Consider the following 27,180-nt stretch of genomic DNA (forward strand, 5'->3'; position numbering starts at 1 on the left):
GCTCCTATGTGAAGTCAGTCCCCTCCAAGTTTACTTCTCCTTGTGACCACCCCGCTTTATTTCCACTGCTCCCTAAAAACATCTCACTTGGGAATGATGTGCTAATACTATTATAAAGTCTGGAGCAGGGCTAAAAGATTTCTACATAAATTTGATGCACCTCAGTGGGAGGTTTAGCCCTCCTACCATCCATTGTTTGAACTAGTCAACAGTCTTGATTTGGTGGATGGAACTAGATGTCCATTGAGATGAGATAGGTTGTGTATAGTTTGAAATTGTTTCGAATGGATTGAGAGGAGGGTGTCCCATTGCCCTCAAAGAACTCATCACTACCAAGGGACCCATCACAATCAATGTCTCACGTCACCAAAACATATACACTGCAAAGACAAGGGCCGACACATGGCAGATCTAAGCCCCTATACTTACAAGCCGCCCTCTATTGGTTAGACCTAATCTTATGGCAACCGAACCCTCCTAGCCTAACAATGGGTTAAAGGCCTCCCATCAATAACCAATAGAACTCTACCTTCGGCCTCTATATTAAGGGTCAATAGCTCATTTGAAAATACAACCAGACAGACTCAAGAAACTTCAAAACTCTTAAGCCCATTTTCAAGAGTTATCTCCTAGTTGCTCCCTGAAGCTCTGCCCCCCTTGGATGCATTGCCAACTTGCTTCCTCCCCCTTCCCCCCTGCTCGGCTTCTCTAAAACCTCAATACCTCTCTCCCCCTGGCTAACATCCTATCCAATTAAGAACCATCCGTCACCACTTAAGAGTACACGATCAGACGCATATTACACAATTTCAGTTCATATCATACATGCACAATTTACTTCTTTGGAGTTCAAAGAAATATCTACCACAAGAATGCTGTTAATCATTGCAAACCAAAGTTAAACGAATAGAATCAAAACAGCATTACTTAAAATGAACAAAATAATCAAATGAAAGCTCTGCAGGAATTATGCTACTCAATCATGTAAATTCTTTAGATATAAATGTAGTTCATGCACTTGAAAATGATGATGTTCTTTACATTAACCCATATCAACTTAAAAGTCATGGAAAATCATAGCTGAACACCCTGAACTTGTCATTTGAGGCACCTCAAGCTCATACGAAATGGACACAGAAGTACATGAAATATGTGATTGGAATGTGCAACAACTAAATGGGCAATGGTTAAATTATGAAATGATGAAATTAATGAAATAACACTAACCTTGCGCATACGTTCAGCAAGTTCAACATGAGCTGTCTTTACTTCATAATCATCTCCAGTCTTTGTCAAACCCTGCTAAACTGTACTTGTTAGTGCAGGTACAAAGTTCATAGTTATGCCACAATGAAATGGGGTCAGAACAAGGATTCTTATAACTTTAAAACAATCAAGAAAGAAAAGTATAAAAATAAAGTAATGGCACAATTTAACCAAGATTCTTTTTCCACCTTAGTAATAACCAAAAGTGACAAATCCATGCGGTTCATGAGAAGATCTGCAATTGTATTCTTGACATACTGAACTGCGCCAGGAATGTCCCTGTCAATTAGTATTTTGTGGAGGCACTCCTTTACCAGATTTTTAACCAATAGACAATTGTCTCTTCGAACAGTTTCAATGCCTGTTAATGATGAGTGATAGTTAGAAAAGACTGTTGAGAAACATACAAAAACTCAAAAGACTGAGCTATCTGCTGTCTACCTTTTGTATCCATTTTGTCGAACTTGTCTGGGTTTGTCCATAACAAACCAGCATATCTTTTCTTGCTAATCAGTAGATATGGATAATAAACTTTCTCGAACTCTAGTTTGATGGGCTACACAAAAGAAATACCAAAAAATAATAATAAAAAAAAACCCTTGATCATTTACGAACATAAACAGAGAGGAAATGAAAGTCTCTACAAAGTTACAAAAAAGTTCTCTCAAGTCAAAAGATGATGGTTTTATAGACAAATTTATCAAAACACGTGCTTCCAAGTTTCATCAGCTGCATAAGATTGAATCAAAGTTCAAAATAAAATTCAATATATTGAGATGGACTGACAATATTGGAAGGTTCTTGGAGATTTGACAACTTATTTCTACATCTTATTGGTGATAATTGGTTTATAAATATTGTTATTGATTTTGTACAGTTGTATGTTTTATTTCTTTCCTAGAAATCTGCCTAATAATTAGGTTCCCTGATTCAGTCCTAAATTAAGACATAGTGAGAAATTATTCACTACTTAATGGTATCAATCTGTGCTACCTTCTTCTAGGCCTCCATTGCCATTTTTTCTTTGGTCTTTTTAGCCTTCATTGCTAAGCCTTACATGAGTCCCTTTTTCCTAGGATTTAAATCTGCCATCTCCTCTTCTCAAATCCTAGGAATTCCCAAGAATGTCAGAAATCTCTGAAACTATTTCATCTGCCGACCCAACCTCCAACACTTCGTCTATTCCCTTGAAATTTCTTCTCTGGAAATCTACCTAATAATTAGGTTCCCTGATTCAGTCCTAAATTAGCTATAACCTAGTTAACCCTTGCATGTATATAATATTTTTTTGATAAAAGAGCGCAAATATATTAAGGGGCAGAAAGCCACAAGGCATACAGGAAGTATACATAGCAGCCTAAGCAAAAACACATGAACAAAACACTCACCACCCCTTAAGGAACGGCAAGCCATTCCAAAAAACCTAAAAGCGAAGAGGACTCCTCTCTCATATACACCCTAGCCCAACTCCACAAGTTACAAAAAAAAATATTTTTCAACTTCTGTATAACTAGAGAGCCCCCCCTGAAGGCTAATCTATTTATTTCCTTCCAAACCGTCCAAAAAATACACAATGGAATGGAATTTCAAATCTTTTTCCTCTTTTTCCCCACAAAAGGGCCCCTCCAACTAAGTAACATCTCTTTTGACTGTCTCTAGAAACACCCAATTAGCCCCAAACAAGGCAAGGACAATCTCCAAGAGAACCCTGACTACTATACAGTGTAAAAGAATATGATTTACATTTTCCTCTTCACAACCACACAAAAAGCAACAATTTGGAAGATGTCAGCCCCGTCTTTAAAGCCTATCCATAGTTAGGACCTTCTCCCAAGTAGCCTCCCAAGCAAAAAAGGCAACTTTGGTTGAGACCTTGTCCACCCAAATACTTTTTTTCAAGAAGGTGATGGCACTAGGGATTGTCAGCAGCTTGTAAGCATCTCTATTCCGAAAATGATCGTGACCCCCTCCTTTCCATATCACTAAGTCCTCTTCAAGAGAAATCCTCAAGTCCCTCGGCATATGAAACAACTCTCCTATAGCGTCCAGCTCCCAATCGTTAGAGTTTCTAGAGAATCTTATATTCCAACCTCCTTGGCCAAGGCTAGAATCCCACATCTCATTAACCGAGGCGTTCCTTTGGGCCGCCAAGGCAAACAATTGGGGAAAAGTTTGGGACAACGCCTCATTACCGCACCACTGATCAGTCCAAAAGTTAACCTTAGTCCCCTCTCCCACCTTGAACTCTATATTATCCCAACACCAATTCGACTCCTTCAAGATTTCCTTCCAAACCCCCACTCCAAACGTTCCGCGAGCCTCATTAGTTCTCCAACCAAAACCCTCATAGTCATACTTCACCCCGATCACCTTCTTCCAAAGGATTTCTTTTTCAAAGGCAAATCTCCAAATCCATTTGCCCAACAAGGCCTTATTCAGGAGATCAATCTTCCAAATGCCTAGACCCCCTTTCTCCTTTTGGGTGCACACCACCTCCCAATTGATTAAGTAGATTTTTCTTTCCAGGCTTCCCCCTCCCCAAAGAAAATCCATTTGTATTTTTTCGAGCCTTTTTGCAACTAGCTTAGGATTCGAAAGAGAGACAATTGGTAAATAGGTATACTAGCCAAAGTGCTCTTAATGAGGGTAATTCTCCCGTCCTTTGACAAATATTGTCTTTTCCAAAGGGCTAGCCTTCTCCAAAATCCAGCTTAGAGAGGTAAGGTGATCTTGCCTTGCTTCGCAGAAAATAATAGTGTCATCAACAAATAGTAAATGGGACACATTCATCTCCATTCCCCCCCTCCCTCGAAGGCTACAGCCGGAAATGAATCCCCCATCAACAGCCCTTCTTAAAAGCACAATTAGCAATTCCATACCCAACACAAAAAGGTAGGGAGAGAGTGGATCTCCTTGGCGCAACCCCCTGGAATTGGAGAAATAACCTGCTGGCACCCCATTAACCAGAATAGAAAAATTTGTAGTTGAAATACACCACTAGATCCACTCCATCCAACGAGCTCCAAAACCCATCTTGTGCAAGACCTTCATGAGGAACTTCCAATTAATGCTATCATAGGTTTTTTCAATATCCAGTTTACAAATCAACCCTTTCTCTTTACGTTTATGCCAGAAGTCAATCACCTCATTGGCTATGAGCGAGGCATCCACAATCTGTCTTCCCTTCACAAAAGCATTTTGGTCCGCGGAGACCACCTTGTCTAAAACCTTCTTCAACCTATTGGCCAGCACTTTGGCCAAGAGCTTATACAATCCCCCTAGCAAACTGATGGGCCTGAAGTCCCCAAGGTCATCAGCCCCCCCTTTCTTGGGAATGAGGACTAGGAACCCTTTAAAGAATTAAGACATGGTGAGAAATTATTCATTCCTTTAGTTTAACTAGTTAGGAACTCAGACCAATTAGCTAAAGGTCAAAGTTTATAGAGACATAAAAGCATAAGTGCCTTATCTCAAATACTCTATGCAAGTTGCCTCTAGTTGTTCTGACTTGGAAAGAATTATATGGTAGTCACTGAAAGAGTTAATCTTAGAAGCTAGAATTTTGCATTAAACTAATAAGGATCCTAGATGTAACCATAAAATAAAAGATCAAGGGCTTAGGTAATAAGATCTTACCTTCATGAAAGTTCCACTGATATATTCTGCTGCCTCTCTACCCAAGTTCATTGCTGCTTCCACTGTGGACACGCCAAAAAGCACCATAACTGAATCTGTGTCCCCATATATCACCTGATACCATACAATTAATCACTTCTCATGAAAAAGGGATCAACCAGATAACTTTTTGAGATCATTGGGAATAGGCATGGTTATAGGGCCTCAAATGAAGAAACCATACACAAAAAGAAAAGAAAAGAAAAAAGAGAAAAAGATATCAGTTTGTGATGTATAAGAAACAATATATAACATACAAAAACACACACACAAATCAAGATCAAATGGATTGCTTTAACCATGATAGTTCGTATCACATGATATGCAATATATAAGGATTTCGAAGATGGTGTGACACATTGATTTTAATAGGAAACTGATAAGTATGGGTTGATAAATAGAAAAGCAAAGGAAATTGCTCAATATAAACAAGATATCTATTGATTTTGAAAGGAATTGATTGGTATCATGATATGTATCACAAATTGGACTTCATATCACACGACATAATGTATTGTCTAGTCCATCCTGTTGTATCTTCCAATGCAATATATCTTATGTAATGCCCAAGGGTTAAGTTAGCCCAAAAAATATAATTTTTGGCTCATAGGCTTAAATTTTAAGCCCCATGAGTTTAAATCTCTATGGGCTTAAATTTTGGATTGTAGGTGAGAAGAAAAAAAAACATAATAATCATAATAATAATAATATAAAAACCCTAAAATATGTTTTAAAAAATTATTAAAACTCTCTCAGACATTGTAGAAAACAAAGGATAGAGAGAAGTTAGGATTTCAAATCCAAAGTGAAGGGGAGGGATATTTTTCCCTTTTCAGAGAACTTCAAGGTAAGAATTCTAAAAAAAAAAAAAATTCTTCCCTTATAATGCAATTGCTATTTTAGTTTTAAAGAGAAAAAAATAATTAATATAAAAATATGTAAATAAATAAATTGGTGTTTAAGAGAATCTAGAATTAAGAAATCCTAAACCTAGAGTTATTTTGATTAGGATTTGAGAAGAAATTAACCCTAAGATGAAAGTTTGGATATAGTGGAAATATCATGTAGACATAATTTTTGTTTTCAAATAGTATCAAAAAAACAAAGAAAAAAAGAACTATAGTGGTGGGACCAAATCTCACACCCATGGGTATTTTGTTGTTGGTGGTGAATCCATAGGGCATTACATTTGAAGACTATATGATTATTGTGGGGGAATATTGAGAATAGTACGATGTGGTTATGAGAATTTATGTAGTGTGTTTTGAGATTGGAAAATAATGAGATGTTCAGAAGTAGTAGATATTTTTTTAAAAGCCTATAGGTTGCAAAGGTTTTTTTGGTGCAGTATTGAACATAGGTGAATTTTACATGGGCATCTATGCAGTTTCCATGTATAATAAGTTTTCTTTTATAAAGATTGTGCATTTATTGTATAGAAGAATTAATCTTAATAAAAGGTTAAATAAATTTTGGATGGTTGGATGCTAGAAAAACATTAGGCTAAAATTCCTTAAAAAAGAAATTAAAGTAATTCTTTAGGAAAACAAAGGTAAGTCAACCTAGGTCGATGGAAATTGGATATTTCCCTACATGAATTAATTCACCTAAATTTTTTGTATGGGTAAACACAGAAGAGAATAAATTAATCTGAAAATGGAAGCCCGGAGGGCAACCCAAGGCATACAGAAAGTATATAATAGGTGCCAAAAGGCTAAAAAGAGCAAAACAGGAGGGAAAACAAAAACCTCACATGCCCTCACCTAGAGTCCAACCAATCAAAAAAGTCGATTAAAGATAAAGGGTCAACATCTATATACAACTTTGTCCAAGACCATAAACTACACACAAAAGAATACTTCAACCTATGTATTGAAAACTCTTCATTGTCGAACGCTATCCTATTTTTTTCTTTCCACACAGCACAAAGGCGAAGTATTGCGCAATGGCACATACATTATGTGAATTAACTTAGTTAAAAACCCATATGCAAGAAATTAGCATACCAATATTGTATTTGTCTCTCGATTGAGAGTCTAAGACAATCAAGCAACCATCCATATTGCTAGCTATCCTATTTTTCATGAAAGGACAAAACATATCAAAGTATATTATCATTCCATTGGCTCAAAAATAGAGTCAAAGAAAATTGTCACTCCATTATATCATCTAAGAACCACCTAATGAATATTTTTACCAAAGCCCTTCCAAAAGAAGCCCTTGATTCTATTTGTGACAAGTTAGGACTATTAATATCTACTCTCCAACTTGAGGGGGAGTTTTGAGATCATAGGAGAAATTGTGGGAATGATTATGGGAGACATCATAGGAGATATTTCAGAAAAAAAATGCATGACAGATCATAGGAGAGATTGTGGGAAATATTTTAGGAATACAGAAAGTATATAATAGGTGCCAAAAGGCTAAGACAATCAGAAAAGGAAAAGTCCATCTGGTATACCTCAGCATTATGTTCATAGCCCCCAAGTGTTGTAAATTTCTCTTCCACCAGTTTTTTTGTGTGCTCGATCATCTGCCGACCTTGACAAGGATAACCAACTCATAAGATCAAGAACTATTCAAAAAACAAAGTATTTCAGATCTTATCCAGAAAAAAGCTTACATATTGAGCAGTACAAGTGCCAAAAAATAGTAGTATGTATTACCATAGCTTGTAACACTAGAAGATATCTCTAAACATGGTAACTGGCCAACAGTGGCTCCTGTAAACCCATATACAGAATTCGCACTTATCTGGAAAAGCAACAAAAAGCATTGAACTTGAGACAATAGGATTAGTGATAAACAATTAGTTCAAACATAACTCTAAATCATCACAACTATAAAATTAATCATACAAGAAATGATAACACAATTAAAAGTTACATAATTTACCTTCAAGGCAAGCTGACGACCATCTAGCACAGCCTTCTCAAGAGGATCCTTTGCTTCCTAAAAATTGATTAATACCATTATTTACATAAACAAAGGATCCATCAGTAACATAGAAAGCTGGATAACAAAGCAATAACACTGTCTGACAGCAACATAAAAATTTAATAAGAAACAACCCACATAAATACTTATGAGAGAGAGGGAAAAAAAAACCTTCAAATCTGCTTTTGCTCTTTTACGGGCAGCTAATAGTTCTTCAAGAATTTCCGGAAGAATGCCCTGAAAGTAAATTGCAATATATTCTCATTTATGTGAATCTATAATATTCACGAAAACTTAACTACTAAAGTTCACTCATGTTTACAAATAGGAAACACGCTTAACCACATTACTATAAAAAAATTAACCTTCTGTAAACTTGATTTAACAAATATTTCACCGGATGGAGTTTTGTTGACACATTCTGGTGGGAGGTTGAGTTTGTGAACATCTTCAGGTGTTACCTTGACAGAGACCATTAAAAATAAAATAAAATAAATTACCATAAAAGCTTCTCAATCAGACCAATATTCATTTAAATAATACAAATCAAATCTAAATGTGCAAAAGTAGCTTTTGGCAGCAAATAAAAGAAATCATCAGAAGAATCACCAGAGTGCAGTAACATAAATTATATGCCATCATGATAGATGGATATAGTGATGCAAAATCCAATGTTGCAATTGGCTTTTCATAGAATCCTGCGTTCGCCTCCAAAACCTACATTAGAAAAATTCCCTCAATGTCAAAGCAATAGACATACTCCAAGTGTTTGCTAAAGGAGATCTCATAGCACAGGCTTTCCTTCATCAATTAATTAGCATTCCTTATAAACTAGAAAAATGTCAAAAACAGTCTGTATTTGCTTCATGGTAGGAGCCAGTAGCCAAAATAGAGCACCTACAACATGATTACCTAAATAGCCTTCAATCCCTCTCAGTATGGAAAGAAGAGTACAAACCTAGCAAATCTCTTTACCAGTAGAAGCACAAATTCAAAATGACTGAACCTAAACTATAAAAAACCAAAAGTTGATGTACATAATTGAATGTTGTCAAAATGCAAAAAGAGAAGCTAATACCCAATTTTTATAGGAAATCTATTTTTCTTTTGGGTTCTATCATCATGTGCTATAACAATTTTCCAAACAACCATAATCTAAAGGATCAGAAACTTAGGACTGCAATGCAACTTAAAATCTTATAGGAAATTAATCCAAACTAGCCAAAATACTATTTTTCTTGTCATGTCCCAAATGTTAATATGACTGAGTTTATGAAGTATCAGAGAGAATGATAAACTTACAGTTGCACCTTCATATGTTCCTTGTTCAGATCCTGCTTGTTTGACATTGGGAAGAACAAGGTTCTTCTGTTTTGCCTTCCTAAGAAGTTGAGAAAGTACCTGAAAATAATAGTTGATTTTTGTAATTCCTTAAGTTCGATCCCTCTGCACACTCATCAATAATTCATCAGTTCTACAGAAGTATATGATTAACCTTAATGCTTTGCCCTCTGGAAAGAAGAAAGGAGATAGGGACACCTGTAACACGAGCCATCTCAACATAATTGTAAATGAACATCAGTTTGTCCAAAAGCCGCTGTGGGAGATAAGCATCCTGCAATTCGAAAAAGAAAGAATGTTCATTGGTGTAGCAGATGAGCTACATTCTTTTTTTTTTTGCCTTGAACTCTTCCTTCCAAAGCATAGAAAAGACATATTTATGTAATAGGTTTAATATCAAATTTCACATAGAAAATAGTAAAATGAAACTATTCCTATAAAAAAAAAAAATAGTAAATGAAACTATTGAGGCTCACAGAATTTTGCTTACTTTTCTCATATATTTTTAAAATTATGAGAGTGAGCCAACAAGCAACTTTAAGGAAAACAATTTTCAACAATTTTTAGATTATTAATTCATATATTTCTTAAAATAATCAAGAACAATATGAATTTTATTTTGTGCCCTAAAAGTGTGTGTGTTAGGAATTCTGTTCCAAAGTGTCTTTTGGCTTGGGAAGAGCACTAGAGAGGTATTCTTGTGAAGAGGGGCTATCCTTGCTATGTGATGGACTATCTGGTTTGAGAGGAGTACAATAATTTTTAGGACAGGAAGAGATTGACAGAGATGCTAGGGAAAGACTAAATTACCTTATAACTTTTAGATGTGTGTCACCAAGGTGTTCTCAGGAATTCCTTTTATTATTCTTTCACTAGATTGGAAATTGAGTACTTAGCCTTTTCTCACTTTGCTTATCGTCCTTCTTGTTGGAAGAATTCCGCATCCTTCTTTGTTTATTCACTCTTTTTGTATATTTTCTTTATTATATTCTCTCGTGCTACATTATATAATATGTTCTCCTTTCTAGTATGTATTTTCAAAAAATGTTGTAAGTTGTCACTAACTTCTTGTTGAATCCATGAGTGTACCCAAGAGTGTGATTTAAACTTCACTAAATCAACTTCTCAATCAATCCAAACAGAACAATCCTAAAAATTCATCAAGGGAACATTGTGCATGTGATTTTTGAAGTATCCCATTCTGACTCTCTCCTATTTGTTAGAGTTCTTCTCCCTTTTTTACTCCTTGTTTATAAACACAAACCGCCTTTTCTCACTTTGCTTATCATCCTTCTTGTTGGAAGAATTCCTCATCCTTCTTTGTTTATTCACTCTTTTTGTATATTTTTCTTTATTATATCCTATCTTGCTATATTATATAACATGGTCACCTTTCTAGCATATATTTCCAAAAAATGTTGTAAGTTCAGTCACTAACTTCTTGTTCAATCCATGAGTGTAGCCGAGAGACAACGAGAGCCCTTTCCAGTGTCAGAGATGACGTGCTCTCACGTTGCGATCACTGACAAAGCTCTTGTGGCAAAAATGTAGTGGATTGAAGGTTTTTTAAATTGAGCAAAAATGATTTTAAAAACTTTTAAGGGTGCTCAAGCGCTCATGATGGAATTCCAATTTTGTGCAATTGAACTAATTTTACAATTGTTACTGGATTAATTTTATAATTGCAATTGGATTTATTTTACAATTATAATTGATTTCTTTTAGACATCCTAATTTGAGTCCATTAGGTACTTTTATCCTATAAACACTATGATAAAAAGGGTTTTGCTTTTTAATGTGAATATTGGAAAAACTTAAGCAACCTTCTCCGAGCTCCAAACTGCCAAGACGTTTGTTTTCACATTCTCGGTCTTGAGAAAGAGATTTGGATCCCCTTAGGCGCTTAGGTTAGATCCACTAGGAGCACACATGGTGTTGTGTCACGGACGTAAAGTGCATTTTAGGTACTAGGGAGTAAGACTTTGGGATATTTTCGATCAAGTAAAACTGTGTATTGTACTTTCAAATAGTGGATTGTTGATTAGAGGTCTTTGATCCAATGGTTATACATCCGCACATTGTGTGGGTGGTTTTCCAAGTAAAAAAATTTGTGTTCTTGTTTTGATTGTTTTTAAGTTTCCCTAATTTGAAAAGTGATTATTACAAGATTAAAAAATAATTTTTGGGCTAAAAATGTTTAAACACCTATTCACTCCCCTAGGAGTTAACCAACCTAGACCTACAAGCTTTCGAATACCATATTAAGTTATCAATTTTCCTAAACATTTAAGCTTTTAATATTAGGGCCCACAATGTATATCGTGCTCAAACAACCCTAACATTACCTTTAATTGAGACCTATTCAATCCTTCACCAACATCCCCACCCCACCCCTTAGTAGGATTTATTCAAATTATCAATGGTCTCCTTTCAAAAACTTAAAAGATTTTAACATGAAAAGGTTTCTTGATAATGATAACTACTTTCCATCCTCAGTACTTGAGAACGATTCTGGTGGTTAGAATTTGGTATATGTATATTGTTCAAATATCATGTCGAAAGACTATATTTCAGTATCATCAATTTTATTTCAGATCCATCTAAAATAAGTCATTATCAACCATTCTTAATACTACTAAGTTTATTCTTCCTTTTAGTTGCCTCTTATTGTTCCCAGGTTTACTACTATAATATTCAATTCTAAACTGTAAAAATAAAGAAACGATGTTTTTGTCTTAAAAAAAGCTTTTTCTATGAAGAAGCACAAAAGTAAGGGAATGTCAAGCAAAAAGAACAATCACCTAAAGTAAGAAGTTTGCAAGAAAATATTGATGAGTTAGGTATCAACATAAACTTCCAAGTAGTTATAGTATATGCGATCATATGTTCGCATCAATCATGTTAAAAATATAAAATCGCCAAAAAAATAAAAGTGGGTGAGATTCATAGCTAACCCACCCTTAATATGCCTATAAAAATTATGAGTTGCTATAGTCTATGTTTTAAAAGGTTATTGAGACTTATGCCTTAAGGCTTGCCTCAAGGAAAGGCTCTACAAATTAGCCCTGGGGCTTAAGCCTCACCCTATCAAGGCTTATAACTTTGAGCCTATAGCCTCTAGTTGTTGATGCCTAAGCCTCAAATATCCAAGGGGTTTTTGGTATATATTTTATAAGAGACATAAGTCTGAATATTCAATGATTTTTAATGGGTTCTATGCTCTATGCTTTTGTGGACTTCTAATATAGATTTTATGAATTTTGTATTGGGGCCCTACTTAGTTAAACTTTTTACAAAATAAAGATTTACTTAATTTTCAATTAACTTTTAAAATGGAAGGTAAAAAGAGAGATTGAGAATAAGGAAGATAGAGCGCTTTGGACAATGACTAAGAAAGGGAAGTTCACAGTGAAGTCGCTCTATATATATATATATATATTTTTTTTTATTGGAAACGACACAAAGATATATTGATAGAAAAAAGAAGTACAAGAAGAAGGATGAGAAATCCTCCCACCAAAGACAACTAAATTACAGGAAAATACACATAAAACAAACGAACTCCCACTAAGGACCAATCCTTATGGAGTACACACCGCTATCCAATCCAGTTGAATCACATTAAGGGGAGTCTCCTTAAATGCCTTGGAACAAAAAGCCCAAAGGGAAGCAAGGAAAACAATAGAGTCCCAAAGGAACTCTGAATTCCTTGCTTTATCCTCGAAAATCCTTGCGTTTCTTTCCCACCACACAACCCGAATTAGAGCGATGCTCGCAGCTTACCACAAAACTATCCCTCTCTTAGAATTACCGAGGCCTTTAAATTTAATGAACATCATGTCATATATGCTCCTAGGGGGAACCCAATCCATCTTAGCTAACTGAAATAACTTGTGCCACAACCCAATCGTCAAGGAACAATGAAGAAAAAGATGATCTGCTGATTCCCCATGCTTCATGCACAGAATACAAATATCAGGACTAAGGGCTTTGTAGGGTCTTCTCACTTGTAACATGTCATTAGTATTCACTTTCTTGTGTACCACTAACCAGACAAAGGACTTCACTTTGAAAGGAACTTGAGAATTCCAAACGAACTTTGAAGGAAAGTCCTGAGGAGATCCAGAAGATTGAGATAATGCTACAAAAAAGAATTTGACTAAAAAAAGTCCTGAAGAGGATAATGGCCATAATCTGGCATCTGGGACCGAAGGAGATAGATACAAATCATCAAGAGACTGCATGAGGCCTTCTAAGTCCTCAATCTCAGAATCTGACAAGTTACGACGGAAATTCAAATTCCAAGAGAAAGGACAAGATGGACCGAGAACTGAAGAAATAGAAATGTTTTTATCCACGACTACTCTAAATAGTCTTGGATATTAGGTTCCCAAAGGTTGGTCCCCTCACCACAAATCTTCCCAGAAGCGAATTCTTTCCCCGTTTCCTACCACATACCGAGTAAACAAGGAAAACCCCTAAAAGACTTGTGCAACAGCCTTCCAAGGACAGCGATGTGACCATCTGACTAAAGTGTTAGCATCCAGACCATTAGAGTGTGAACCATAAATGCTTAAAATGACCTGATGCCAAAGAGCTGAACCCTCTCTAGGATACCTCCATAACCATTTCCCTAGAAGAGCGAGATTCCTCCAAGAAATATTCCCAAAACCCAAACCCCTATTGTCTTCGGTTTGCACACAACATCCCACCTCACTAAATGATCCATTTTGCCTTCCCCAACCCCTGACCATAAAAAATCCCTTTGCAACCTCTCGATTTTTGCAGCCATTGAAGTGGGAATCTTAAATAAGGAAATGAAGTAACATGGCAAATGGGTAAGGCAAGATTCGATAAGAGTTATCCTCCCCCCGAAGGATAAGTAGGTCTTTTGCAACCCATCTAATCTACTTGACATTCTCTCAATCACTGGATCCCAAAAGCCACACGCCTTAGGGTTCCCGCCCAAAGGGAGACCCAGATAGAGAATAGGCCATCCGGACGCCTTACAATCAAGCATCACAGCCAATCTTGAAAGATGAGTCTGATCAAGATTGATGCCATAAATACTACTCTTGTCAAGATTGACCTTGAGCCCAGAAATGTGCCCAAACACTAACAAAAGACTCTTCAGAGTCTGCAGCTCTTCCTCCCTTAAGTTAGAAAAGAATATGGTATCATCAGCAAATTGCAAATGGGACACCCTAGTTCTATTTCTACCCACCCTGAAACCCTCCATCATATTTATTTCCTCTGCTCTCATAAGCATCCTACTCAGTACATTTGTGACTAAAGTAAACAAAAAAGGGGATAAAGGGTCGCCTTGTCTTAATCCTCTTGATGCCTTAACCCACCCTTTAGCGCTACCATTCACCAAGATTGCATAAGATATCGAAGATAAACATCCACTCATCCATTTCCTCCATCTAGGACTGAACCCCTTTTTTTCTAACACATGATCCAAAAAATCCCACTTCACGTGATCGTAGGCCTTTTCAAAGTCTATTTTGAATACGACGTCTTCCTCCCCTAACCGTCTTCTCTCGTCCACTATCTCATTCGCTATAAGAACCGCATCCAATATTTGTCTCCCTTGAACAAAAACGCCTTGAGTATAGTGGATGGTCTCATGTAGAACCCCTCTTAGGCGCCCTGAGAGCACTTTGGCTATTATCTTGTAGAGACTAGTGATCAAACTAATGGGTCTAAAGTCTGATATTCTCTTTGACAAACTCTTTTTGGGTAATAGAACAATGAAAGAGGCATTCGTGCTTTGATTGATAATTCCGCTCCTAAAATTTTGCAAACACTCTCACCAACTCCTCCTTAATCACATCCCAACACTCTTGGAATACGGCAATAGTAAAGCCATCAGGCCCCGGAGCCTTGTCCCTATCCAACTGAAAAATGGCCTTAGAAATCTCTTCTTCAATGAAAGGGGCGTCTAACCTTACCGCACTCTCTTCCGAAATAGGGGACCAATCTAATCCTTCAACACCCCAAGACTCTCCTGTAGTTATTGTGTAAAGCTTTTCAAAGTAATGTAAGATCTCCTCTGTGATACTCTCGGCATTCTTCAGCACTAAGCCCCTCTCATTCTCCAACTCCTTGATATATTTCCTATTTCGCCTGCCATTAGCCATTTTATGATAAAACTTAGAGTTGCAATCCCCTTCCTTGACCCATTTCACCTTAGCTTTTTATCTCCAATGAATTTCCTCCCTCAATATTAATTCCTCTAGTTCCCCTTTTCTTGAGGCTCTTTGGCTTAACAAATCAGAATTGAGACCCCCTTCCTGCTCAATGGCATCAAAGTTAGCTAAATCATTGAGAATACTTTTTTTCTTTTCTTTAAGCTCTCCAAAAGAAAACTTATTCCACTCCTTCAATTTGGCTTTAACATATTGAAGTCTCCTCATGAACTTATGACCTTCCCATCCGTTTCCTTGAAACTCACTCCACCAATCACTAAAGTTTTCCTTGAAATTAGGGTGTTGTAACCACATATTCTCAAACCTAAAAGGTGTTGGCCCCCACATAAACGGGTTGGTATCCATAACAATTGGCCAGTGATCTGAGGTCCTTCTGATTAAGGCTTCTTGAAGGCCTTGGGGAAAGAGCAGCCCCCACTCATTTGAGTAGAGAAAACGGTCCAGTCTCTTACACACGGGAGACTCTTGCATATTTGACCAAGTGAATGAAGCATTCCGAAGAGGTGGGTCAAGCAGTTCACATTCTCTAATAAAACTATCAAAGTCCCTCATGCTTGGTGTTAGGCTAGAACCCCCATTTTTTCTGAGCTTCTCCTTATGACATTAAAATCTCTGCCCACACACCATAACGGATAAGTTAATCCATATATGTCAAAAAGTTCCACCCAAAAATCCTTCCTAAGTGAGGGACTGTTTGGACCATAAACAGCGGAAATCCAAAGAGGTCCACAACCGTCTAAAGAGAACTTGACTGAGACCGAGAAAGATCCTATTACCACCTCCTCTCTACGCAGATTTTTTGAATCCCAGATGATCAAAATCCCACCTGATGCCCCAGACGCCGGAAGAGCAACCCAGTCCTTATTTTTGACCTTCAAAACACTACCCACAAACCTTCTATCACAATTCTCCTTTTTTGTTTTCTGAATCATCACAACATCCGGATTCTCTGACCTAAGAAAATCTTTAACCATCCTACGCTTATTCCTTGAACCCAAACCCCTAATGTTCCAATTGATAATTTTCATGGGAAAACACAAAGACCCTAACCTTCCGAGCCAAAACCAACAAGTCTCAATAACCTGTGAGGCCTCTGTTCTTCCTCCTGGAATACACCTTAATGTCAAGAGAGCATAAAACCTCTCGCACTTTGGCCATTTTCCCGAGGGACAAACCATCAATAAGGAAATCACCCGAATCCTGCTTATGCGACCTGAGGGACTCGTCAAAGGAGAATCCGGTCTACAGGAAGGAAAAAAAGGTGACTCGGGTGGCTGAGAAGGAGAGTGCTGACATACCTCCAAGTTTTTGGCTCCTGGAATTTCGCAAATCCCCTCAAAGATGAGTCCTTTACCTCTGATTATTGAATTAGAAGGTGAAACCATGTCTGAAGAGCCACGAGGATCAAACCCCACTCGTCCCGTTAGCCCTCCTTTGACTACATCGCGGCTCGCCAAGGTGTCCTCCTTCGAAAGATTACCAAACAGAGGACATCTAGAGAGAGGATTCACTCTGATTCCTCGCTCCATCTGAAATCCCATCCCAAACTCCTCTTCCATGTTGCGGTCTTCACTTGACGACAACGAACCCCGTGTGAAAATAGGCTCACTGCTACACCGATGTCCCTGTCGTCGATCGACGCTTGGCGGGAAGAGGGTAGACCACGTCTTCTTTGAAATTGTCGTCTCTTCCTCCTGCGTAGCATCTCTCGTGTGAACCGCGGGGGCTTTCCCCTTCCTTGCTTCGATTTCTTCCCTTCGCGACCAGACTTCCATACCAGAGGGCTTCGTTCCTCCTAAGTTTTGGCCCAACCCCGACGGGCCTTTAAACTTACAGCCCACGGTGGTGTCTGACAATGGACTAGGGTTGGGAAGGGATTGGCCTTTAACTCAACGACCCGACCTTCTTCTCCAAAGAAAGTCGCGACGTCGACCCTTGCACCGTCTAGACAGAGCATAGCGATCGCCTTTGCAGAGGAAACAGCTCGCTGGGGAGAAGGGGACGAAGCCAATGCAATCTGGTGGGCTTGAGGAGCTTCTGGGCCATCTTGAAGCCCACGATGCCTCAGCCCACTTTGGGCCCTTACCGTGTGGGCTTTAAAAGAGGTCTCATGCTCGGGCCCAATAAAATTTTCTTGTGCTGGGCCCAAGCTGCTCCTTCCCCCTCCATTCTCCCCTTTGTCCGCCAAACTCGTCCTTGATTGCCGATAACGTGCCCGGGGAAGACGCCTCTTTCTGTAGCACTCAATGTCCCTAATACTACCTCGTAGCCCTTCTGCAGCTTTTGACGACTGAGAGACGCAACCTCCCGCTTTCACCCACTCGTTCTTGCTACGGGTTAACTCGGACGTGACAGCGTCGGCTTCATCATCTTCTCCGGTGACTGAAACTGCTACTGTATAGGACCAGTCCCCATCTTCCACCTCAAGCAACGCTGGTAACACGACATTTGGAAGCATCTCCACCCACAGCTTCGCCCTCGTCAAGTCCACCAGCTTCAAAGTTTCCTTTGCCACCTTCGTTACCCTCCCCCATTTCTTCAAAATGAAATTGAACTAAACTTCATCCCACAAGTGGAAAGGGAGACCTTTCAATACTAACCAGCCCCTCCTGAACTTTTCGTGAACCACCATATTTTCCTTAGGCGACCATTTCCTTAGCAGAATCGTCCTTCCTTTCACTGAAAGTCTTCCCTGATCATGAACCCTTTCCGCTCTCCTTGTTGAACTCATAAAGAAGCACCCTTTGAAAGCGGAAATGGGATTTATGGACACCATTCCTTTCATACCCATCATCCTCGCAATGGCTCTACCTTCGTGAGTCCAGTCTTGGACTTTTTCTTGGCTTTCACATATTACAGCTCTGGACCATTTTCCAGCTGACAGTGTACCTCCAGTCCTAAAACCAGCCTCTGCCACCACTTCTGCATATGACCGTCCTCCTCTGAAAGTGTCCCTATTCATCCGGATATCACCATTCTTCTCCTTCGAAGCTCCTCCGTCTCGTTCAGAATACTCTTGCACTGATAGAATAGCCTTCCTAAGATTTTCCCACCCTTTCCCTTTGACGCCCTCGGGGACAGCAAGAAATAAAGGTTTCCTTTTTGTAACAAATTTTGTAATTTTCATGAACCGCCCTCTGTTATTGAAGCATATCTCCATCAAGAGGGTCTTAGTCTTGCCCTTGATCTTTCGTACAAAACCCCTGGAAGCCTCCACCTCCACAGCTTTCTTCAAATGCTCCATCAACCAATCCAGCTCCTCCATGTCAAATCCTACTGAAACTACGAAACCTCGGCTCCTCTCTGTTACTGATACCCAAGTTCCGCCATTCAATCCTTCAAACTCTACCTGAAAGGACTTTTTCTCCACAATAATCCTTTCAACTTTGCACTTCATCTTGTTCAGAGTATCACCACTGGTATATCACCCCCAAGTCGCTCTATATTACTTTAGAGTTGGGGACATCAATCCCTTTTCCTTAGAGCAACATATGGAAGGCGTGGGTGCAACCTAAAGTCAGCTTCTTCGCTTGGGAGGTGACTTGGGGAAAAGCCTTAACATTGGATCAAGTCCAAAAAAGGGGGTGGTCTTTGGCGAATAGATGCTTTTTGTGTCATGTCGAGGAAGAATCCATAGACGATATCCTTGTCCATTGCGTAAAGACGAGAATCTTGTAGGAGTTGCTTTTTGCCCTTTTTTTGGGTATCTTGGGTGCTACCATCGTCAATTAGAGAGACTCTATTAGGGTGACATGGTTTGTTTGTGGACAAGAAGCACAGGAAGGTGTGGAGAGAGGGACCATTATGCTTGTTTTGGATAGTTTGGAAGGCAAGAAACAAAATTCCCTTTGAGGGGGAAGAGCTCTCAATCCAAAGTTTAAAAAGTTCTTTCGTTTGATGTCTTTGGTCGGAAGCAAAAGGGTGTATAGATGATATTCCTCTAACTCTTTTTAGTTTTCTACATTAGTTGGGCCCTTGGTGAGGGTGGGTTGGCTTAGTTCCTTTTTATTTTGTAACTTCAGTTTATCATTCTGTTTGTTGGTGGTAGTTGTATAAGTTTTGTATACCATGGGTTGCAATTTTGGCAGCCCTTTGTAATATATTTTTCTTTTTATCTATCAAAAATAAGGGAATTGTTTATTGTTCTAGTGGTTGATCTCATATATAATCTAATTATTGATTGATAAAAAAATATATCACTACAATTAGTGGATAAAGAAAAAGAGGAATTGGTGGATATTAACACCAATGGGGAGGATAATATAGCAATTGGATATGATTATACTCCTTGGTGGATCCTAGTGATAGTAACAATAATGTTGAAAACTATTTGGTAAACCATGAGAGAGAGCAAAATTTTATGAGAAAAATGAACAAAATTAGAACTATTAACAATGAAAAATAAACCATAAGCTACATTTTATGAGAGAAAAAGAAACTAAATTAGAATTATTAACTATGAAAAATAATTAATTTTATCATTATGAAGTTTATATCTTTTTTATTATTCAATTTTATTGCAATTTTATGAATTTTTTAATAATTTTAATTATTTATTTGTTTAAGTTGAGGCGTATGCCTCATTCTGCTTCAAGGCTTACATCATGCCTCTTTTTTGCAAAATGCCTCAAGACTACCTTTAGCCTTTTAAAACATTGGCTAGAATACAAAACTAGAAACATGGGATCCCATCAAATAATGCCTAGTATTATTAATCAAATTTGTTTTGGTGTATAAATTCACTAGCTGTTGGACCTTAGATAAGGTCATTGAGAGTCAGTGACCAAAAATGATGATGTACACAAGATTCTTTCGTCCAGTTTGGCATTTTGTGGGGTGTGGCAGAACCAATTTTAATTTATCAACAAGTATTTCTTCAATCATACTACAAAATTGGTTAAAATTTTCAAAGCCAAGCATGACTGGGTCAAGTTGGGCTGAAATAGAGTGAATCTCCAAATTCAAGATATGTAAGTTGCAATTTTTAGAGGAGTGAAGCCACTAGATAGTCAAAGATTTCTTAGGAAATTAATGCCTCTCAATAATTTAATCACAGTAATTTGATGTAAATGGTGCAGACTTGTTAGCTATATGCAAGAATTCGAAATAGTACTGACCACTTAAGAAAAACCCTTCACCGCCCTCTAAAAAGAAGGGAAAAAAATAAAAAATAGAACCATATAGAAGAAGGTTCCACAATGTACCAGAGGGGTTTCAAAATAAATACACTATGTATACAGTAGGTTTGAAGGAAGAAGCATGATGCTTTGACTGTCAAGACAACCAGATATAGAATAATCTAAAATAAAACCTAGGCCTAAATGACTTATATCAAACCATGTTTATGTTTGTAAAATCTATATATAATAGGAAGAGAACATAACAATAAGAAATAAAGAACAAGAGTAAGATCAAGAAGAGGCCTTATAAGTTAAGACATTTGAAGAAGAGTTGCTTAGGGAGGCCACCCTTGACTATGAGCAAGCCCCCCTTAACAAGCATTATGGGCAAGATATGAAATTAGTTTGACAAAAGCTTTTATGGGAGGGCAAGAAAGAATTTATGGTGCCTCACCTTGATTAAAACACCAATACAATTAAACAGAGGACAACTTGTTGATTTTTGCAACCAAGGCAACATAAAGTCATTCCACTGCTACAATGAAAAATACCACTGTAGGAGTACATGCTCATTCCATCCACATGTTTTCTGTTGGAAGCAGGGTAGGGGGCCGGGTGTCTGGGTATCCACAAACTATCATACTTTTGTTATTGAAAAGTGGGAAAGGAAAAAAAAAAGGATGCTTATCCACAAAAAAGGGCATCTAAATTATTGGTTATCCTTGTTGAACTACCAATTTTCCTAAAAGCTTAAGCTTGTAGGATTTGGACTCATAATGTATATCATACGCTATAACACCCTCCCTCACAAGCAGCCTTATACCCACATGTGAAGAGGCACAAGCCCGTAGGCAAACAACCACAATCAGTCTCTAACCACAGAGGATTGTAGTGAGGTTTGAAAACATGAGCTTCTACCAAACAAGGCTTTGATACCATGTTAAACTACCAATTTTCCTAAAAGTTTAAGCTTATAGGATTTAGGCTCATAATGTAATCCTAAATATTATGCAGCACAAGCTTTAAGCCAAGCTGACTACTATCTCACATATAACCCTCCTATAATAGGGCTCTTCCTTTTAATGGATATATCACTCTTAAAGCCAAAACAGACGCTATTCCAAGAAGTGAGAAAAGTAGACATTGGAAAAGTTGAAAAGAAGAAACCCAAGATATACCAAAACAAAATATGCACCTTCAAACAGTATACAGCAAGCCGCCTCCTGGTTTCCGCGTTCCCATTCTGAAGATCAGATATTATTGAATGGTGGACATCCTCTTTCTGCAAGAAGAAAAACAGAGTCATAATAATCTGGCCAAATTCTGATCAAAAAAATAAAAACAATAATCTGGCCAAACAAACAGAGAATAAAGTATCATTTCACTGCCACAAGCTCATATATAACCACAATCAATAGCAATGAATCTAACAGAGTTAAATAGAGCAAAGGAATATGGCCAAAAGGTCTGGCTGTGATAGTCAGGTTGGAAACAACACTTCTGAATATGGGGGCAAGGGTAACAACATTCAATGAGATGCATCTGTAGTGTTTCAGGTAAGAATGTACAATGAGCTGCACTAAGTATCCATTTAAGAAGGGTCTTTCAACAAAATGTTTGGTGAAATTCCTTTCAGCTTCATTATAGGATTATTATGCGCCATTACACCAACTCCCATAGACAGCCTTAAGCTACTCTTGGAAGGATACGATTGAGAAAGCCTGAGTCAGATAAGTAGGTACCACTAGAATGATTCCTGCTTTATCTCTCTTACTTCTTCATACTAACAACTTTGTTTAACCCTCCACTGTTCTTGCACCTCTAAATCGCCAGACCACCTTAGATACAGCCTCCCTCATATTCTTACTCCATAACTATGACATATCACCTCATTGTGTACAAGTAGCGGCTCCAGAAATTTAAGCCTTGTTCGTATTGGCTTCTTGCAAGCCAAAGCTCTTTTTCATCTAAATAAGAGTTGCTAGATGCATTTGGATAATTCACTAGAAGAACTTATTGCTTAAAAAAAGAACCTAACAAGGAGGCAAGGACAATGTTGCTTCTCAGTTTTTTTTTTTGATAGGAAACGACAAAAGAATATATTAAAAGAAAAATATAAGAGAAGGATGAGAAATCCTTCCACCAAAGATAACTGAAAACAAGAAAATACAAAATAAAAACGAACAAACTCTCTAGACTAGACAAACCCAAAGGAATTACACGCCACTAGCCAATCAAGTTGTAACACAATAAGGAGAGTCCCCCTAAAAACCTTGGAACAAAAAGCCCAAAGAGAAGCAAGGAAATGAATAGAATCCCAAAGATTCTCTGAATTCCTTGCTTTATCCTCAAAAATCCTCGCATTTCTTTCCCTCAACACAACCCAAATTACAGCTATACAAGCATCTTGCCACAAAACTATTCCTCTCTTCGATAAACCAAAGCCATTGTAATTGATGGACAGCATGTTAGAAATGCTCCTTGGGAGAACCCAATCCATCTTGGCTAACTGCAATAATCTGTGTCATAACCCCATCGTCAAAAAACAATGTAGGAAAAGATGATCAGTTGATTCTCCATGCCTCGTGCACAACTTACAAATATCAGGACTAAGAGCTTTGTAAGGTCTTCTCAGTTGTAGCAAGTCATTAGTATTTACCTTCTTGTGTGCCACCAACCAGACAAAGGACTTGACTTTGAAAGGGACTTGAGATTTCCAAACATACTTAGTAGGGAAAACTTAGTAGGCAAGGACAATGTTGCTTCTCATGGAAGCCCTTTTTTGGCTTATGCAGAAAGTAGTTGAATTTTTGACGGATTTTTTATAAAATGAACATTGTCCAGATAAAATCATGACTTTAGATTTCAGTAAAAGAAATGTCAAATCATTCCTAAATCAATAACCAATAGGTTGAAGCCAAACAGCAATATCAATGCCCAAACGATAAGAGGATCTCAACTATGAGAAGAAGAGAGAGTTAACAGAGGAACAACAAAGTAATGGAACTATGACGTCAATGACTGCCATTTACGTTTGTCTTTCATTGATTTGGACAGTATGGAGGGAAAGAAATGCAAGGATCAGGACAAGTGGAGGTCTACCAAAACGATATGGGATCTAGTCTACTTCCATTCATCTTTTTGGACCTCTACTACTACAGCTTCTCAGCGGCATTCCTCTCATAATTCAACTTGATTGGATGCCAACATGTAGATCCAAAGGGTTAAAATAGCAATGTCAAGTTGTTTTGATGTTTATTGAGGAGTATTTCTTTTCCTCTGTTTTGATCAAGTTTTTTAAAGTAGGAAAAGATTTCTTATCCTTCTCTTCTGCTTTAATTTTTAATAAAAATGTGTTTGTTTCTGATCCCAAAAAAAAAAAAAACTAACAACCATTTAGGTGTTCTCTTCATTTGGGGTTCAATGGGTTATTTCTGGCTCAATTTGGGACACCCTCGTAGGGTGGATAGGTTTTCCTAAGGGAAGAAGGTGTAGGAAGGCTTGGAAAGCAGCCCCTTTATGTATATTTTAGATTATTTGGAAGGAAAGAAACCACAGAGTGTTTGAAGATGCGGAGATGTCAGATCAACATCTTAAAAGTTCTTTCCTTCACAATATTGCTTTGTTGATTCAGGTGTACATTCAAGGGAATTCTTTGTCCTTAGATGATTGTGTAGATTGGTTGGGTCCTTTTTGAGGGCGAGAAATGTTTTTGTTTTCCATGTCGTTCTTTTGTTTTTCTAGCTCATTGTATACCCCCGGTGTACTCTCGTGCGCTTTTTGCTCTTTAATACAATCTCTTATCAAAAAAAGAAGAAAACTAGAGGTGTTCACCAGACCAAAAAAAGAAAGAACAATCTAACAATCTAGTTTGAAGGTTGCACTTGTCCAAAATTTATACAAAAAAAAAAAAAGAAAGAAAGAAAAAAGAAAACAAAAGAGAGAGAGGAGGTATTAGAATATCCGATTGGTAATTCAGAAATCCCACAGTAGCTCAGGAAGTTCAGCATGTTTTAATATTAATTTATAAAAGTCATAGACCAATGGGAGACATTGCAAGTCCTCGTTACAAACAGAATTATCTCTAGATTGGTCAGAGGATCCATCAATTGACCAGAATCTTACACTCAACGAAACGGGATATCTGCAAGGCTTCTCTAAGATACTGAAAAGATGTTTTTTGGTACCATACTAAATGTGGTGGCAAATAAAAAAATGGTGCTTTTCAATTCCTTACAGAAAAGTGGTGACCAATAAAAATGCCCACATGGCAAAAAAGGGCTTCATTTCTTTGTACCTAGGCTTAGGTCCCATTTCTTTATACCTAAGTTTGATTTATTTGTACCCAGATCTCACTTCTTTGTACCTTTATTCAATGGTCAAAATTTTGCGACAAGCATCAAGGGTTGAGATTGCAAGTTTTGTATGGTACCCATCATAGAATTGTTCCCTTTCACAATCATAGTAGTTGAAAAATAAACAAGAAAGCAAAAAATATGGAATTTTCAAAGAAGAAATGAAATTGCAAAAGTCAAACTAGGTTTGCAAGTTAAATAGTAAATTAAAGAGGCAAATTCTTAGCACCTGAAAGAATGTTGAATCTCACAACATTTTTTTCCAAAAAGATATAGACATAGTCATCAAAATTCAGCAAATTCACTAAACTTTCCTCGATATGTTTTCCCATTTTCCAAGCTTAAAATAATATATGAGAGCAAATAAGCTAGAATCATACTAAGAAATCAAGGTTGAAGACCCTTTTAATGAGCCTACAAACAGAGATATTAAGAAAATGCTGAGGAGGGAGACAACCCAAGTATATATAGGGAATAAAAAGGTACATCTAGGGAAAAGAAAAGGAGAGAGAAAGAGAAAGTAAAGAAAAAAATTAAAAATAAAAATTAATGAAAAAACAAAGCAAAGGCAAGGGAAAATAGGAAGCCAGACTCAACTTCTCAAGCCCAAGAGCCACCCAGACTACCAATTAGGTCAAATAAGGAACATTTTACCATCAGAACTAGAGACAATAATTCAGCATCCAAACGTACAACAACCTCAATACAGCATCCTTCAGCTACAAGAGCAAGCTCTTAAACCCCTACAAGATCTAGTGTTTAGCTCTTTCATTTATGTTTGGTCCTTTCATGAAAGACTGGATTGGATGCAATATGTAATGCGGCCTGGTTATCACAGATGAGTTTCATCTGTTCATCCTTTCCAAATCTCAACTCTCGAAAAAGATATCTCAACCATATGAGTTCACATGTTGCCAAAGCCATAGCTCGATACTCGGCTTCAGCGCTAGATCTGGCCACTACATCTTGTTTCTTACTCTTCCAAGATATTAGATTACCTCCAATAAAAACACAGTACCCTGAAGTGGAACGTCTATCTGTGGGTGAGCCAGCCCAATCTGCATCTGTGTAACCAACAACCTGAGTATGACCTCTGTTCTCGTACAACACACCTTGGCCTGGTGTACTTTTGATATATCGAAGAATGCGGATTACGGCATCCCAATGGCTATCACATGGTGACTGTAGGAATTGACTAACAACACTCACAGGAAAAGAAATGTCTAGACGAGTAATGATGAGATAGTTCAATTTACCTACGAGCCGTCAATATCTCCCGAGGTCTCCTAAAGGCTCCCCCTATCTTGGTACAAGTTTGACATTCGGATCCATAGGTGTGTCTACCGGTTTACAGTCTAACATACCGGTTTCTTCTAGGATGTCTAAAGCATACTTCCTTTGGGAAAGGACCACACCAGAACTGGATTGAGCTACCTCAATTCCCAAGAAATACTTGAGTTTCCCCAAGCCTTTGGTCTGAAAGTGGGTAAAAAGATGTTGCTTTAGTTTCTGAATACCATCCTGATCACTGCCTGTAATGACGATGTCGACCACATAAACAACCAGATAAATACACTGCCCCAAAGAGTTATGATGATAGAAAACCGAATGGTCTGCTGTACTGCGAAGCATGCCAAACTCTTGAACAACAGAATTAAAACGGCCAAACCATGCTCGAGGAGATTGTTTCAAGCCATATAGAGAACGGCGTAACCTGCACACTAAACCAGACTCCCCCTGAGCAACAAAATCAGGAGGTTGCTCCATATAAACTTCCTCGGCAAGATCACCATGAAGGAAGGCATTTTTAATATCCAACTGATAAAGAGGCCAAGAACACATAGCAGTCATGCAAAGAAGCAGACGGACAGAAGCAATCTTGGCAACAGGAGAGAATGTGTCACCATAATCAAAACCATAAACCTGAGTATAGCCTTTAGCAACTAAGCGGGCCTTAAGGCGATCAACCTGACCATCAGGACCAACCTTAACTGCGTAGACCCAACGACAGCCAACGGTAGATTTACCAAAGGGTAAAACAACAAGATCCCAAGTGCCATTAGAGTGCAGAGCATCCATTTCATCCACCATTGCTTGTCGCCAGCCTGGATGGGAAAGAGCTTCATGGGTGCTCTTTGGAAGAGAAACAGAGGATATAGCAGAAACAAAAGCAGAATAGGGTGAAGATAATCGATGATAACTCAAAAAATTGTAAATAGGATGAGGATTACGAGTAGAGCGAGTGCCTTTTCGAACAGCAATGGGTAAGTCATT

The 27,180-nt window shown here is 37.9% G+C and overlaps 1 protein-coding gene across 3 annotated transcripts in view; it reads right to left on the reverse strand.

Annotated features, from left to right (window-relative positions):
- Positions 1 to 27,180, reverse strand: part of LOC117912627 (DNA polymerase delta catalytic subunit) — a 77,288-nt gene that overhangs the window by 22,775 nt on the left and 27,333 nt on the right. For all 3 annotated transcript variants that reach the window (XM_034827304.1, XM_034827301.1, XM_034827305.1), the window contains exons 12-24: positions 21,747 to 21,833; positions 9,374 to 9,493; positions 9,181 to 9,279; positions 8,488 to 8,595; positions 8,244 to 8,339; positions 8,050 to 8,115; positions 7,837 to 7,893; positions 7,608 to 7,695; positions 7,403 to 7,482; positions 4,903 to 5,016; positions 1,708 to 1,822; positions 1,455 to 1,627; positions 1,228 to 1,299 (exon numbers count right to left, since the gene is read on the reverse strand). In XM_034827304.1, the coding sequence (XP_034683195.1) occupies positions 1,228 to 1,299; positions 1,455 to 1,627; positions 1,708 to 1,822; positions 4,903 to 5,016; positions 7,403 to 7,482; positions 7,608 to 7,695; positions 7,837 to 7,893; positions 8,050 to 8,115; positions 8,244 to 8,339; positions 8,488 to 8,595; positions 9,181 to 9,279; positions 9,374 to 9,493; positions 21,747 to 21,833 (1,275 nt within the window). The remainder of the gene's footprint in view (positions 1 to 1,227; positions 1,300 to 1,454; positions 1,628 to 1,707; positions 1,823 to 4,902; positions 5,017 to 7,402; positions 7,483 to 7,607; positions 7,696 to 7,836; positions 7,894 to 8,049; positions 8,116 to 8,243; positions 8,340 to 8,487; positions 8,596 to 9,180; positions 9,280 to 9,373; positions 9,494 to 21,746; positions 21,834 to 27,180) is intronic.

Source organism: Vitis riparia, chromosome 4 (genome assembly GCF_004353265.1).
Source record: "Vitis riparia cultivar Riparia Gloire de Montpellier isolate 1030 chromosome 4, EGFV_Vit.rip_1.0, whole genome shotgun sequence".
Classification (NCBI taxonomy): Eukaryota; Viridiplantae; Streptophyta; class Magnoliopsida; order Vitales; family Vitaceae; genus Vitis; species Vitis riparia.